Raw genomic sequence first — 17,275 nt, 5'->3', positions numbered from 1 at the left:
CATGGAAGAATTTGAAAACGAGGATGAGAATTTTAAAATTCAGTATGTTACTTGAATGTGAGCTAGAGTTGCACAGGGGTGATGGTTGAATTAAATGTGGTTCAACTTCGGGCAGCAGAGTTTTGGATGATCGCAAGGTGACAGACAGTAGAATGTGGGAGGCCGGTCGGCCAAGGGTGTATTAGAAGTCGGGAAATAGCAAAGGCATGGATGAGGGTTGCAAAAGAAGGAGAAGTTCAGTCAGTGATGTTAAAAAGGTGACAATGGGCAGTTTCCGTGGCGATGTGAATGTGTGGTTGAAAGTTCACCTTCGGGGTCAAATATGATACTGATTGGACCTCGAACTTGTTCAACTAGTGTTTAAATTGCACCATTAATGGCCTAAACAAGGTGCTTCACAAAGGTGTTATCAGACAACATTAAAGACCAAGACAAAGAAAGAGCTAGGATCATCAAAACCTCCATCCAAATGCCTATAATTCCATACTCAATCATTTCAATTCTATTATGCCTATTGGGGATCCTTAGTCCAAGCTTAATCCAAGATGAACAGTATCAACAGTATGAACAGCATGCCTCGATAACTTGAAATGAACTATCCACCCACTGAAGGGAAACTGTAAGTGTATAGCAGAGAGTTGTGACAATGTAGTTCCCCCAACAGAATCCTGGCCAGACAGGCAAGCAGATGAATATTTATTTCATGCTGTGTGCGATGTATTACAAACTTGACACGTTCATTACAAAGTATAAGGTGTCAATGGACTTGTACAAATCATGACTTGGAATAACTAGCAGGTGGTACATTGCTAACATAAGTGCCAGAAAAGGTTATGGTTATCTGCTTTCAACTGGAGAGAAATGCATCAGCCTGAATGATGAGGTACAATTACTTGGAGCCTTTGTGTAACTATCAAAATGATAGCACAGGAGAAGAAGAATATGGGCGGGATTCTCCCAACGGGAGTCTTAGTGCCGACGCCGGAGTAGAAAACGGAGTGTTTTACTCCGGCATCGGTGCCAGTTCCCAGACCCCTATTCTCCGCCCTCCGTGGGGCTAGCAGGGGCGTCGCGCAATTTACGGGGGCGGGGTCTCGGCGCCCGCGCATGCGCAGTTGGGCCGGCGCCAACTAGTGCATGCGCGGTGGCCGTCCTCCCCCAGGCCGCCCCACACAAACATGGTAGATGGATCCAGGCCTGCCGGCGGAAGAAAGGAGGCCCGCTGACAGAGAGGCCGGCCCGCCGATCAGTTGGTTGGTCCCGATCGCGTACCAGGCCACTCCGGAGGGCCTCCTCCCCGGGAACGGAACCCCCTCCCCCCTCACAGGCTGCCCCCCAAGCCTTTGCGACGAGTACACGCCGGCAGCGACCAGGTGTGGACAGCGCTGGCGGGACTAGGCCGTTTACACGCGGCCGCTTGGCCCATCAGGGCCAGAGAATCGCCGTTTGCGGCAATTCTCCGAGCGGCCCGGCGCGATTCGCGCGGCGCTAGTTTCGGGAGGGTGGGAGATTCTCGTGCAGGGGTTGGGGCGGCGTGGCGCAATTCGCACGGTGCCCCGCCGATTCTCCCACCTGGCCCAGGGGGGGAGGGGGGGGGGGGGGGGGGGGGAATACCGCCCATATATTTTAAACCCATTTACTGGATAAAGATGACTCAGCTCATAATGATCGTAAATGTCTCCCAGGAGCCAGAACAGAAAAAGATGGGAAATACTCAACAGGTCACTCAGTAGCTGTGGAGAGAAGAGCGGAGTTAAGCTTTCAAGCGGAACTGTAAGATATTGGCACAGAACTTAAAAAGGAACAGAGCTATAGGAAAGAAAGAAGAAACAGGCAGACAGGAGAGAGAGACACAACAGACTAACTTAATAGCTCTGTATTAATCGCTCTTGTTTCGGCTATTGGTCCTCAATCACAATCAGCTGTCCCACAATGGGAAACCCCATTAGCCGGCCAGCGTAACGAAGCATCTGCCAGCGGGGTGAAACAGAAATGTGGCGCAGCGGGGCGGAGTATCCAGCCCAGGGTTCAGTCAGTGCTTCTCAAACTATCTGCATATTCAGTTCTCCCCCATGGTTTGGTCTAGCCTTCCCTTACATGCAGCAACACTATTTGCTTCAACTTCTCCACATTGTATCAAGTTTGAATCTCACCACACTGAGTAAAGAAGTTCCTCCTAGGTTCCCTACTTCTTCCTGAATGATTCATTTGGTTTCATGGTTTTGAAAAATTATCCAATCTTCAGAAATTGAGAACTGAGCAACTTCAGCTGCTCTCTGCAATCATCAATATCTGCAAGAAGCAGATGTGAATCATGGCATCAGAACGGCATCATTTGATCGAAATGCGATCAGCTTATGTGGGTTCCAGAAACAATGGGCAGAAAGTTCTGGCTGTGGGGTGATGCACTTGGAGGCAGTGGAGGGAGTGAGAAAATAGCAGGGACACATTCCTGCTGCTGGAGGAGTTTCCCAAACGTGGGCAGGGATCCAGATTAGAGATGGACAGCCAAAGCCCCAATTTGTGGTGACTTAGATCGCCCACTGGCATTTTACTGGCAGAAGAGTGGCCCCTCTGCCATGCGAGGATGTCGCCAGCTCCGTGGCGGCAGCCTCCCTGTGGGAGGTTTTGGGGCGGTGGCCATTGGGACCAGGCACGCCATACTGCAAAGAGAGGGCTGCAGGCAGGAAGGGCAGCCCCTGGGGTTCCAATGAGACACCTGGAGGCATTTCCCCTTTGCTTGGAGGCACTGGCTGGTTAGCCCCCTCTGATTTTTCATTTTCAAAATGTACATCTCCAAGGGAACCTCCCATGTTGAAGTTCCCTCTTGATACCTGACTTGCCTCAACAGATGCCCACCTCTCTCAATGTGGCTGCTAAGGCTCAGCCCTGCAATTGCGGCCAGCATTTCTCAATTGCAGCACAGACAATTAGCAGGTAACCTGCAGGAAAGTCGCCAGTGGTCCCTCAAAATCAAGGATGACGTCCGTCAGGCTTGGTGAGTCTGCAGATGACTGAAGAGTCCAATTCTGCAGCTTCAAGTTCTTCCATGGTGACGGCATGTTGATGCGCGGGGAGGTGGAATTCACAATACTGGGTTGGCTTCCTTCTCCTTCCTCTGCTGCCCTGTTCTACCTCGCTGTCAAGTCGCTGAGCCATAGAGCGGCTTGCGCCTTGACGGACCAAGTGGAGCCATGCTGAGTGGTCCTCAGCCTTCTCCCACTCAGTCGTGCCGATCCCTCTATGCTTCAGCGTATACCTCTTATTACCTCTTTCTTTGGCCAGCCTTACTCGTGTTGGCCAACGGAGAGCGGAAAGAGAACCTACCGAGGGAGGGGGTTTCAGGGCATCTAGACACAGTGGCCCATCCACGGTGTCAATGAGCAGGGGACCTGCAGGAATATCCATGTACAGATTCTGCTCTCAGCAAGTGTAACCCCATTTGGTGCCACATTATTGTAATATTTAAGAACTCTCGAACTAAACCTTCTGTGAACTTAGGTGTACCTGTGCATCGAACGCCGCAGGTACATTACAGGGATGAATTGGACTTAGCTAGGAACTACCCAAAGAGCGGAACACCTCAGATCTCGGGAGTTTATCGTTTCAAAAGATTCCCACTTCTGAAGTAGAAGAACTAGGAGTAGGAGTAGACAATTCAGCCCCTCGAGCCTGCTCCACCATTCAATGTGATCCTGGCTGATTACCTCTCGGCCTTAACTCCACTTTCCCACCAAACTCCATTACATTTCAACCCATTACTTATTAAAAATATATTTCCTCCAAAACTAACTCACTGTCCCGACATCCACCGCAGTCTGGGGTAGTGAATTCCACAGATTCACGACCCTCTGAGAGAAGGAATTTCTCCTCACCTCTGTTTTAAATCTGCTTCCCCTTATCTTAAAACAATGACCTCTTGTTCTCGAATGCCGCACAAGAGGAAGCATCTGCCCTCTGTCGAACTTGTCAATCTTATATTTTTATCATCTTATATACCTCAGTTAGATCTCCTCTCATTCTTGTAAACTCGAGAGAGTATAGGCCAAAACAGCTCAATCTCTCGTCATAAGACAAACAGTGCACAGAAATGGCATCACACGTATACTGCCAGAAACTTTAGTTACATTGCAATACAAGTTTTATATTGCATTGAAGGGAAACCCTGCAATATGAAAACTGCACAGGATCAACCAAATATGGCAACACTCGAGAAGTCGAGTAATTTACAATTAGAATCATAGCATCATAAAATTTACAGTGCAGAACGAGGCTATTCGGCCCATCGAGTCTGCACCGGCCCTTGGAAAGATCACCCTTACCTAAGCCCACACTCCCACCCTAACCCCGTAACCAAGTAACCCCATCTAACCTTTTTGGACACTAAGGGCAATTTAGCATGGCCAATCCACCTAACCTGCACATCTTTATAGACTGTGGGAGGAAACCGGAGGAAACCCACGCAGACACTGGGAGAACGTGTAGACTCCGCACAGACAGTGACCCAAGCCGGGAATCGAACCTGGGACCCTGGCGCTGTGAAGCAACAGTGCTATCCACTGTGTTACTGTGACGCCCTCGTAACTAGATTGAAACTTCCACTGTATTTATTTCTATGAGCTGTGTGATGACATGCATAAAGCAATTCTGTACATAATGCTGTGCACGATCTCCTACCACCAGGTGGCAGTGTAAACTCGCTATGTGACCCTGTGGCTGGGGAGTTGGGAGTAGGTCACACTGGAGGATTTTGCAGAAGTTCTACAATAATTAATTAGTGTTAGTAGTTTATTATTTTATTTATCCTAGTTATCTCGTTCTCGTTATCAGTTGTTTCAAGATAAATTATTTAAACTAAATATTCTGTCGTTCATCATTGACTTTGGCCAGTCTACAGGACATGACAATCTGCTATCCTGATAATACACAAAGGCCAGGATTCTTCACCTCCATTTTCAGCGGGCGCTAAAGCCATTGCGGGCGGAGAATCCAATGGGAGTCACCATGTGGCTTTTACACCGGCGACATGTCAGTGATATCAAAATGGCGGGGTTTCCTTAGGGTTTTGACAAACAGGGACCTGGCGAACAGTCCCTGACAGGTGCACACAGGTAAGAACATCCCCCAAGGGGAGAGGGTCATGCCAGGACATACTCCTGGATGTTCCTGGCACTTCCCTTCTGAGGAGCAGGGTTCTGTTGGAGAAGTCCAGGGGGATTATCATGTCCACGGGGTGGGTGTGGGGGAGGAGGAGGGTTTCCCCGAGTCTGTGGAGTGGGCCGGGAAGTGGTGACGTGGAAATCCTTGATCGGGGCATCCTGATCTCCTGAAGCTGAGGTTGCTGGTGGGCGGTCTCTGATCTCCTCCAGAATTTCTTTTGACATAATTGTGAAAAATATGGGTGTGAAAAATAAGGTGTGAAAAGCCAGTCATGGAGTGGAAGGGCAGCACCCTGCTTTTCCTGCCTGAGCTGACATTTACTTAAAAAATTATAAAATTCCGTCCCAACATTTTCAAATGGAAAAAGCCTCGTTTTGCAATTTTTTTCCAAGACTTGGCGAGAATTTTTAAATTCGTCTTAAAAGCCCATTGATTTTCACTCTTCCAAAAATGAGCAGTATTGTGGAATATGATCCAGAAATGTTTGCAAAATTCTGAAAATATGTGCATGAATTATAAATGGTCAGAATTCATAGGAACAGCTTAGAACGAGGCCATTCAGCCCACCATGTCTGCATTGGCTCCCCAAAAAAGTGATTTAATTTAGCTGGTGCCATTCACTGGTCTCTTCCCCATAACCCTCCCCATGCTTCCTTTTCAGATAATCATCCAATTCCCTCTTAAATGCTTCAATTGAACCTGCCTCCACCACACTCTCAGGCATTGCACTCCAGATCACAACCACTCGCTGCACAAGGATGTTTTCCCTCAGATCTCGAGTGCTTTGTTTGCCAATTTAGATCTGTGCCCTCTTGTTCCTGATCCTTCCACCAAGTTTTCCCGCCAATCTACTCTCATGAGGTGTAACATGAGCCCCAAAGCCACCATACAAATTGAGGAATTCCATGTAATAATTCACATCCTTGATAAATAATAAAACAGAATCATATTTGTTCTATTTTACAATTTGCAATTTTGTCAATACCAATAGTGTTTGCAAGTTGAAATTTGGAGATTCTTGAATGTTCATCATCCATGAATGGAAAGCTGCCTGTTGCAGGATAAAGGAAATGAATTGCTGAAGCATGTGGGTTGAACGCAATAATCAACAGAGATTTATTAGATGGTTGTTAACTTTACAAAGACTTGGTCTGGATTGACTCTAAATCCATAAAGTAGCCCATCACGTCATAGACGGTCACATGACTCAATTCTTAAAGGGACCATGCAACTCCACAACAATATCAATCCACATATATATCCCTCACCCTGTACTTCTAAGATCTAACACAAGTAACTGTAGTATTTTTATATAGTCATTCACACATATATACAAGGGCAGGCATTGCATTATTACCCAATGGTAATACAGTCAATGAAAAGACAATCTGGTGGTGTCTACTGTACACTGGTTGGCTGCGCACTTCAAGGATTTGATTGTTCTTGATCGTAAGATTTATTCTTAGGTTCTACTGTGGATGTCCCGACCCTAGAAGATATTAGAGTCTCTTCTGCAAAAAGATGAACAGTAAGTGGTTTTTCAGCAATCTCTGCATCAGTGGATTGACCAGAAGTCAGTACATGATCTGGCTGAGTGGATGACCTTTCCACTTGAGGTAGAGAATCATAGAGTCTACAGTGCAGAAGGAGGCCATTCGGCCCATTGATTCTGCACCAGCCCTTTGAAAGAGCACCCTACTTAAGCCCAGGTTTCTATTCTATCCCCGTAACCCAACCTAATCTTTTGGATACGAAGGGCAATTTAGCATGGCCAATTCACCTAACCTGCACCGTGGACTGTGGGAGGAAACCGCAGCACCCGGAGGAAACCCGCGCAGGCACGGTGAGAAAGTACAAACTCCACACTGGTATTTCTGCTATACATAGCACTGGCACACCTGCTGTTTCCTCTGTCTGGCCATAGATTCCTAGCCACCAAAAAGGTATCTTCATATAAGTTCCCTCATTCAAACTATACCCGGGTGTCCATCATATAATTGTTTCAATACACTCTGTCGCAAATTTGGAGGAATTATTACACTCAGCCCCCACAATAGTCATCCGTCCTGTACTGTCAGCTCGAATTTCCAGGAAATGTATAGCTTTAATTCAGGATGTGTTCCCGCTATCCTCCCCTTTAACACTATTTCCAGTATCTTCCCCATCACGGGATTATTTCTGGTATGTCGTTGGACTTGAGCTGCAGTCACTTGAATGTGTTCTATCTGCGCTCAACAGAAGATATTTTCATTACTGTGTTATCTGACCAGCAGGCAACAGTAAACATGACAATGCATCAGCATTGGCATGGCTCTCTGACTTATAGTATTTGAACTCATGAATGTGTGCTTAGAATCATAGAACCATCGTTGGAGTCTATTTTCTGCCAACTAAAGAATATCTTTGTGTGGCCAAAAATAGCTGTTAAGGGCCTGTGATCTATCAGCAACATGAAGTAAAATTTTCTCAAACCCAAAATAATACTCTGTGACTTTCTCCAACTGAACATAGTTTGATTCAGCAGTTAAGGTGCATGACGCAAAAGCTATTTATTCCCCTGAAGGTAGTACGTGTGACACCACCACTCCAACTCCGTACTGCGAGACATCACAGGCAGATTGTAACTTCGGGATGAAATGTACCAATACTTCTGACTTCTTCAATGCCTGAATGGTATGCTTTTACACATTCTGGAGTCCATTGCCAAGCTTGTTTCACCCACAAGTGACGTAGTGGTTTGAGTCTGGTTGCTAGATTTGGGAAGTATCTACCATTGTAGTTAATTAACCCTAGGAATGATCATAACTGTGTTACATTTCTTTGTTGTGGAACCTCCATTATATTCCATCGTCTTAGCACAACTTGTGTAAACCCTTGCGATCAATGACATGGCCTAGATATTGGGCTGATGTTCGAAAGAAATCACATTTATCTTTCCTCATGTGAAAACCATGCATCTGAAGGCGTTTCAATGAGGCTTCTAAATTACGCAAGTGTTCTTGCTCATTGGTAATTAGTATCTCATCGAGGTAACACTGTACGCCCTATAAACCACTAAGGATCTCGTCCATGGACTGTTGACGTAAAGCAGGTGTTGACGGTATTCCAAAACGTAATCTCTTGTAATGGAAAAGGCCTTTATGTTTGATAATGGCGAGGCGAGCAGGTGTTGAGGTTCAGCTGCAACATTAATTTGCAGGCAGGCCTGCTGTAAGTCTGAACTTCTGACCTCCTGCTGGGCCAGCAAACAAATCCTCAATCAATGGTAACAGTTATTGATCTGGGCGTAGAATCAGATTGAAAATCTCCGCAGATGTGAATTGTTCCATCTTGCTTCATAACAGGCACAAAGGTGTTGCCCAGTCCCTGGTATTGATCGGTTCAAGCCTCTTGTATCCACAAGTGCAAATATTTCAAATTCTATCTTTAGACGTCTCGTGTGGGAGATACTTCGGCTGGTTATTTTGCTTGATCTTTAAAGACACGTATACTTCTTCCATGGACCCCCGTGTACCCTTGGAATACACTGTTGTATTTTTCTGTGATGGTCTGTAAATCTGTCTTTGAATCAACTAAGCTATGTATTGCACTCCAGTTTAACTTGATCATTTCCAGCCCTAAGAGCGGCCAAAGAGAGCTGAAAATCTTCTTCAGACTACCTGAAGTGGCAACTCTGCAGTTTTCCCATTTAACTCTACTTTGACTATGATGTATCCTCTTAGAGGCACTTCCTCTTCAGTGTAGGTCCTCAGGATGGCATTTACTGGCTTCAATAGTAGGCGATTCAATTTCTGTTTGTAGATGGTCTCATCAATTAAAGACTTAGCAGCACCTGTATCGACCCTCATTTTTACATATTGTCCATTCAGTTTTAGAATTACCCAGAGCAGATATGATTCACCTTGTTCACATAATACATTCAACAGTTCCTCATCAGAACCACGTGCTGTGTTTTCATTGTTGTTATTCTTATTTTCTTCCACCTTGTGAATTTTCTTTATTGAATTAATTTTATTTCTTCAAGTGTTCAGTGTTTTTCTTTGACCATTCTTCTCTTGAAGGACTGATTTACTCAAACTTGCTGTGTGGCCAGTTCTGCCACAATTTTTAGAATGGCTATCCTTGCTCCAGCAATCAGCCTGTGAATGGAGCATTTTTGTACAGCAATAATACGCCTGTCGCAAGGTTAATTTTTTCTGGGTGGCAGCCAGTTTATTAACCTTTGTGCCTGCTCCAAGCTGAAAAGTCTCTTTAGCAGCAAGCTCAATGGAAACGGCAATATCTAATGCTGTTTTTAAACTTAGATTTTGTTCCGATAATAATCTTCTCTGAATGGTCCCATTTCTCAACCCATAAACCAAGCTATCTCTTATCGTATCATCAAACGACTGACCAAATTTGCAAAACTCTGAGAGGTGTTTGAGGGGTGCGACGAACTGCGCAATGCTTTCCCTCTCTAGCTGATTCCTTCTGTGAAATTTAAATCTCTCCGCAATAATTAATGACGTTGGTAATATTTTAATTCCTGATAAATTTTGTCAGCGGGTTTCTCAGGTTGGACCAAACTTCTGAGGAAATTAACAGTTTGGCTTCCAATTGTATTAAGAAAAGCAGGGACCTGAATATCTTCTGAAATTTTATTGGCCAGTATATAATAGTGGAATCTCTACACCAGAGGCGTCATTCTCCGACCCCCCAGCGGGTCGGAGAATGGCCGTTGGCCGCCGTGAATCCCGCCCCCGCCAGTTGCCGAAGTCTCTGGTACCGGAGATTGGGCGAGAGCAGGAATCGGGCCGCGCCGGTTGGCGGGCCCCCCCGCTCAATTCTCCGGCCCGGATGGGTCGAAGTCCCGCCGAGAAATTGCCTGTCCCGCCGGCGTAAATTAAAGTAGGTATTTACCGGCGGGACAAGGCGGCGTGGGTGGGCTCCGGGGTCCTGGGGCGATCTGACCCCGGGGGGTGCCCCCACGGTGGCCTGGCCCGTGATCGGGGCCCACCGCGGGCGGGCCTGTGCCGTGGGGGCACTCTTTCCCTTCCGCAACGGTCTCCACCATGGCGGAGGCGGAAGAGACTCTCCCCACTGCGCATGCGCGGGAAACTGTCAGCGGCCACTGACACTCCCGCGCATGCGCCACCCAGGGATGTCATTTCCGCACCAGCTGGCAGGGCAACAAACGCCGTTTCCGCCAGCTGGCGGGGCGGAAATCCCTCCGCCGCCGGCCTAGCCCCTCAATGTTGGGGCTGGGCCCCCAAAGATGCGGAGCATTCCGCACCTTTGGGGCGGCGCGATGCCCGTCTGATTGGCGCCATTTTGGGCGCCAGTCGGCGGACATCGCGCCGTTGGGGGAGAATTTCGCCCATGATGTCCAGTTTCCTAAGTCTAACTCAAACGCACCCATGCCGTCAAAGTTCCCCGCTATTTTTTAGTGCGGAATGCTCTTGCAACTGGGCAGCATGGTAGCACAAATGATTAACACTGTGGCTTCACAGTGCCAGGGTCCCAGGTTCGATTCCCTGCTGGGTCACTGTCTGTGCGGAGTCTGCACGTTCTCCCCGTGTCTGCGTGGGTTTCCTCTGAGTGCTTCGGTTTGCTCCCACAGTCCAAAGACGTGCAGGTTAACTGGATTGGCCATGATAAATTGCCCTTGGTGACCAAAAAAGGTTAGGAGGGTTATTGGGTTACGGGGATAGGGTGGAAGTGAGGGCTTAAGTGGGTCGGTGCAGACTCGATGGGCTGAATGGCCTCCTTCTGCTCTGTATGTTCTACATTCTATGTTCTAACTTCCCTTATATTAATGGTCTAGTTAATAATGGTGAAGAAACCAATTATATCAGCTGATGATGATCAATTTTATTCCCTCTCTGTGTCTTACTACACTGCACGTGGCGAGCTCCACAACCTGAACTCTTTGGGTGCCGGTTTAAGTTCAGAATGGACCTTTCCTTTGAATTTGCTCCCAAATCCCTACCGGTTCCGATGCCTAGTGCAGAGTGCGATGTGTCAGGTGCGATCGCTAATATTTTTCTGACCTGTTCCTTATCACAAGTTTAATTTATCTTATTGTATTTGCAGGATACAAGAAAGGTAATGCTGAAGCACGTGAGTTGAACATAATAATCAACAGAGATTTATTAGACGATTGTTAACTGTACAAAGGCTAGGTCTCGACTGACTCAAAGTCCACAAAGTAGCCAATGAGGTCGCGGACGATCATGTGACTCAACTCTTAAAGGGACCATGCAACAGCACAACAATATCAACCCACATATGTGATACTTCCATTACGGTAAGTAAAGGAGGTTTTACATTACTGAGCCTAGAGTGGAATCCTCATTTGCCCAATGAAAAAAAGATTTACATTTTACTATTGTACCCCCCATCCACAACTTCACCCAGACCAAAGCAATTTACACACAACGGAAGATAGCGACACAGATGTACAAAACACAATCTGCATTAGCTGCCCCTTTAATTATATTTCACATAGACTGACCACAAACAAGGTTCACATACTTTCTACATGTTATTTACTTTTCTCAGCTAAACAGGTGGCGCACAGTCAATAGTGTAATTGTTCAAGCTCTTCAGGCAGGCACCTTTGACAGTCAACGTGCACAAAATGTGGATGATTTCAACCCCTTAAAGATCCCCACATTCAGTCTGAGCCAGGATGGCCAGAAGCAAATGTGCCCCTCTCTCACCACCATCCCCCACCCCCCCCCCCCACACACACACACCCCCACACACACACATACCACACCAACACAGGTCGATTAAGAATGCTGTCCCACGTTAGTCAGTCTCTGACCTGTCTGACCTCGCTGAAAGCTCTCGGAATGTGCATCAGTTATTTGTTATGGCTGGCTCAGAATTTCTTCCTCTCTTGCACCAGCTTTAAAATTCAAGCAAAATAAATATGCAGTTTTAATACCTTTACCAGTGGCTGGGATTGTGGGGCTGACTTTGACCTGCTGCGAACTGATACTAAGATAAAAGGAAGACTGCAGAGTTAAATAGAACACCTTTTAATGTATTTAGTGCCATTAGCCTAGTAAAACATCCCAAAACATGTATCAAATGTTACACCGAGGAATATAGAGGGATTAGGACAGGTGACCAATAGTTTGCTCAAAGAGATACAAGGAGCATCTTACAGGACGAGGGAGAGAGATGCAGAAACGGAGGTGTTGGGAGGATATTGGGAGCTGGAGTTGAAGAAGTTGAAGGCACAGTCACCAATGTTGGAACAAATAAAATTGGGGATGGTCAAGAGACCCGAATAACTGGAGTGTGGAAGTCTTGTGAGGGTTGTAGAGGTAGAGGAGATTACAGAGATGAGAAGGCTAATATGAGCATTAAAAATAGAGGCATTGCTGGATTGGAGCCAATTTTGGCCAGTGAGCACAGGGATGATAGGAGAACAGCACATGGTGCATTTTAGGAACTGGGCAGCAAATACCCGATTTCAGGTTTACAACCGTTCTAAGCCAAGAGCAAAAGGAGCACTGGAAGAGTCAAAGGCATGGGGCGGGATTCTCTTATAATGAGGCTATGTCCACACGCCGGCGTGAAAACCGGGGCCAACCACTCCAGCGTCAATGGTTCCCGAAACTGAGGAATTCTCTTCTTCGTAGGGGCTAGGTTGGCGCGGGAGTAGTCCCCACAGCTCCAGCCAGCGCAGAAAGGCTGGCGCGAGTTCGCGCATGCGCAGAACGCCGGCGTGATTCCGCGCATGTGCGTGACGGCCGGCGTATTTCCACGCATGCGCGGGGGTTTCCGCGCCGGCACCCGGGCAATGTGGCAGAGCCCTACAGGGGCCCGGCGCGGAGTAAAGTAGGCCCCCACGGTACCAGCCCGCCTGCCAATCGGTAGGTCCCGATCGCGGGCCAGGCCACCGTGGCCCCCCCCCCCCGGGGTCGGATCCTCCTGCACCCCCCCTCCAGGACGCCCCCCCGCACATTCACCTTCTATGTGCATTGTGGGACCCGAGTAACCCACGACGGCGGGACTCGGCCAAACTCGTCGGCCACTCAGCCCATCGGGGGCCGGAGAAACGGCGGGGATGTCAACGGCCCCCAACTGGCGCGGTGGGAATCCCGAGGATCGACGCCGGAGAATGCGGGTCGGAGAATCCTGGCCATGGTCCATAGCTCTGGAATACCCTCCCTTACACCCTTCTGCTCCTCCACTTCACCTTGCTCCTTTACAATACTCATTAAAAACATACCTCTCTGACCAAGCTTTTGAATCTCTCCTTATGTAGCTCAGTGCTAAATTTTGCTTTGTAATTGTCCAGTGAAACACTTGCACCTTTCTTACAAGTTGCTGTTATTTTAAAGATTTCAGCTGATAAGCTGAGATAGGGTGAAGAAAGACAATGTTAGAGGTAGAAATAGACATGCTTGTTGAGGAAGAGGATAATAGTAATAATCTTTGTTAGTCTAACAAGTAGGTTTACATTAACGCTGCAATGAGGTTACTATGAAATTCCCCTAGTCGCCACGTTCTGGCGCCTGTTCGGACTTTAACCTGGTGTTGTAAAACTTCTTACTGTGCTCACCCTAGTCCAACGCCGGCATCTCCACATCGTTTGTCCAGGTGTGTAAATAAAAAGCATAGACACACATCTGCACCTTCTAATAGCTTCAAAAGGAGTACACTGCCATGCCTGGACACTTGTTGGAAAGTATGCATGCACAGATGTCAGATGTCTTCCACTATCAAATAACCTGTTGCCACTCCCTGTTTTAAATCACATACAAAGAATGGCCAGTTGCATGATGAAGTAGTGACAGGCTGCCAGGAGCAAGTAACCAGAACACCATCATGAATCACTGCCCGCAAGAAAGGTGAACATTGGAGATGGGGGAAGGAAACGGCGTCACTTTCCTTTACTATATATATACACATACATCTGCCACATTTGAGTACACATCCTAAATAGTCAGAACATGCTTGACTTTGATGCCTTCATTTTAGAATCTTAGAATCCCTACAGCGCTTAAGGAGGCCATTCGGCCCATCGGGTCAGCACCGACCCTCCAAAAGAGCCATCCCCCCAGGTCCACTTCCCCAACCACCCTACCCTATCTCCTTAACGTAACCTGCACACCTCCGGACTGTGGGAGGAAACCGGAGCACCCGGAGGAAACCCACGCAGACACTGGGAGAATGTGCAGACTCCATACAGTCACCCAAGGCCAGAATCCAGCCTGTGTCCCTGCCGCTGTGAAGCAGCAGTGCTAACCACTGTGCCACCATGCCATCCATTTTCCAAGCACTGGACAGAAAATCATACTCGTGTGGATACTGCGTGAAAGGAGGTTCTGGGTCAACTATGATGCCCTCGGGGCTGAATGCCCTGCCTGGTCTCATTGCCCAAGTCTCAGTATGTGCAACAGCCCCTCAAAGTGAGACAGCCGATGGCACTCGATATTCTGTGACACAAGTTCCGAACCTTCAATGGGGGGGGGGGGGGGGGGGGTTTGAGGAGAAAACCCCAAAATTCACGATCGCAGGAGAACGTCCTGCGCTTTGAGGCGCTTCTGTCGCGTGAAGGCGCTACATCAATGCAAAATGCTGCCGGCGAAGGCGCGCCTTTTAAGATTTGAGTGAATGATTCACTGAGCAGATTAGAGCGAGGCATTTTTCAGCTCGATGGGTTGATCAGGGAGCCGATTCCGCGAAATCTAATTCAAATCACGCAGAATGGAAGTTGACACTTTTTTCCACGTGCATTAAAACGTAGAAGCAAAATAGGTGTCTCCGGAGGTGGAGTGAGGTTGTTCAGGAAAGTTCGAAAACTTAACGCTTGGAAAGAGAAAATATGCAGCGCCACCCTTCCCCCACTCCCGCAAAAAACAAACTCCACAGAAGAACTCCTTGCCGATCAATCCTTTATCCTTCTATTGAAGCAGGGCACAGCTTAAGCAAACAAGCAGCTCCTGGCCAAGCTGAACACTCCCAGTCACACAGGGAGGCGGAGGCGGTGGAGAGCGAAGTGAATGGACTTGGAGCTGGCTCAATCGCTGGCACCGCCACACAACGACATCTTACAGGTGTCCTACCTGCACCTCACTCCTTGACAACTGCTCACCCCCACACCCCTGGAGGGGGAGGGGGGGGGGGGGATTAACCCCCTCCTCCAAACACATCACACAAAACTCCCACCAGAGTGGGGCTGTCTGCAATTCTTAAACATCAGGAACTACACCGGGACCCGCATTGCAATAAAAGCAAACATACATTTTTTTTAAAATGCGTGCGGGAAGCTGGAAATCTGGAATGAAAAGAGAAAAATGCTGGATAAACTCCAGCAGGCCTGGGCAGAGAGAGAGTTAAACGTTTCGAGCCTAGTGTACTTCGAGCTTTCCTGCACAAGTTCACCCGACCTCAGTTGACATCAGATCCACTTTCTGGCACACGAATCTATGTTAATCCAGCATTTTAGTGCTTTTATTCCTGCCATTGTGTGTGTGTGTGTGTGTGTGTTGGGGTGGGGGGGGAGGTTGTATTAATGCCCCCTCATCCTGATGCAAGTCACAACTCAACCACCTTCTCCCCCCAAAAGAAGACGCCCGCAACTGAGATTGTTCAGTAGCTCAGACCCGGGGACGTCTCAGGGATCTGGTGGCACCAGAGAGGTGTGTGATCATTTGAAAGGACCTCTTGCTCTAGTCTTTTCGAAAAGAAAAGAAATGCCACCCAAATGCGGCGGAGGCTCAAAGCGTGCTTTTAAACCAAAACTAAAAGTTTGCATTCTGTTTGAAACTAAACTCTGGAACAAGGAATTCCACAAAACAGGCCGGCCAGCCAGCGAGACCCACCCGCTGGAAAGAAGCGGCTGCTTCGCTCTCAAGTATACACATTTTGAAATGTTACATTTCTAATGCAAAACGCTCCCACGTCAATGGAAACTGCTGCAAAGAACAAGGAGTGTGTGTGTGTGCGCAATTCTTTTATAATTGGAAGTTAAAACGCGCCAAGGTGATTCAGCCCGCAGGCGATTACATTCCTTTTATTTTTGGACTTACATGGACAACTCTCGGGTGCTGGAGGCCGGTCACTTTTCTGTTTGCAATGTTTCACCTGCTGCTTAAAGGACCCTTATCCACCAGCCCAGAGGAAGCCTCTTCCCTATCCCCCTCACCCACTCAACTCCCAATGTACTTACAGGTAGCGATCCCGATCTTTCAGCTGACGGTGCAGAGCCACCGAGTATCCGAAGTAGCTGCCGGCTGGTCCCTCTTTCACAATCGGATACTTCACATCGATGTTGAGGGCTGCAGACATGGCCACGGCGGCTGATAGCAGAAGGTGAAGCTGGCGAGCTGCGAGAGGCGCCATGCCGATTGCAGAAAGAGGGGTTTGCTTCCAGCTCGGTGGCCAGTGCCAAAGCTCTCCACCGGCCCGGGAGTGCTGTGCACGGCTGAGGCTTTCCCTTCCGCACACTCTCACTCAGCACCTCTTAAAGCGGCCGTGTCCTCGTCAGCGATGCATCATCCCGCTTCCCTTCGGGGGAATCGACCAAACGTTATCTGGAGGAAGCATGCGGATTGACCTCACTGCCAAATTAATTAGGCGGTCATGAATTTTTTTTAAAATTCTGCCTGTGGGTCCCACCAGTTCTGTGGCAGGATGGTTTAGATCCCAATCGTTAACGCTTCTCCCTCTCTCTCTTTCCACCGATGCTTCCAACCCTGATGGGTTTATCCAGCATTTTCTGTTTTTATTTTACCAGTTCATGAATCTGTTGGCAATGTGTGCTGCACATTTGGGGAATAAACAGGGGCAATTAAGCGAATGATGAGTGCGACCGTTCATAAAGCGTTTATGCATAGGTGCTCAGTAACATTGTGAAGAGATGGATAGCAGCCAAACTTCCATACTAGAAGTCACATGATTTGTTATTTTATTTTAAAAGTAAGATTTTAAAAGTACAAACTGTACCTAAACATAGCTGCCAGTGAAGAGAACTGGTCCATCCACCCGACAGGTTTGGCATTGAATATGCCCATCCATTAACTGGTGAAGTTGTTTCCCACATTACAGCTGTGACTGTACTTCAAAAGTACTCCATTGGCTGTAAACACATTGAGGAGTCTTGTGATCTGAA

At 47.7% G+C, this 17,275-nt stretch overlaps 1 protein-coding gene across 2 annotated transcripts in view; it reads right to left on the bottom strand.

The window, feature by feature from the left end:
* itga3b (integrin, alpha 3b) overlaps positions 1 to 16,969 on the bottom strand; it is a 272,129-nt gene extending 255,160 nt beyond the window's left edge. For both annotated transcript variants that reach the window (XR_011937490.1, XM_072487143.1), the window contains exon 1: positions 16,334 to 16,969. Coding sequence is in view for 1 of the 2 variants with exons in the window: in XM_072487143.1 (XP_072343244.1) it covers positions 16,334 to 16,506 (173 nt within the window). In the remaining variant the exon portion in view is untranslated. The remainder of the gene's footprint in view (positions 1 to 16,333) is intronic.
* Positions 16,970 to 17,275: the final 306 nt, after the last annotated feature.

Source organism: Scyliorhinus torazame, chromosome 21, assembly GCF_047496885.1.
Source record: "Scyliorhinus torazame isolate Kashiwa2021f chromosome 21, sScyTor2.1, whole genome shotgun sequence".
Taxonomy (NCBI): Eukaryota; Metazoa; Chordata; class Chondrichthyes; order Carcharhiniformes; family Scyliorhinidae; genus Scyliorhinus; species Scyliorhinus torazame.
This window is presented reverse-complemented; position numbering and strand designations above follow the sequence as displayed.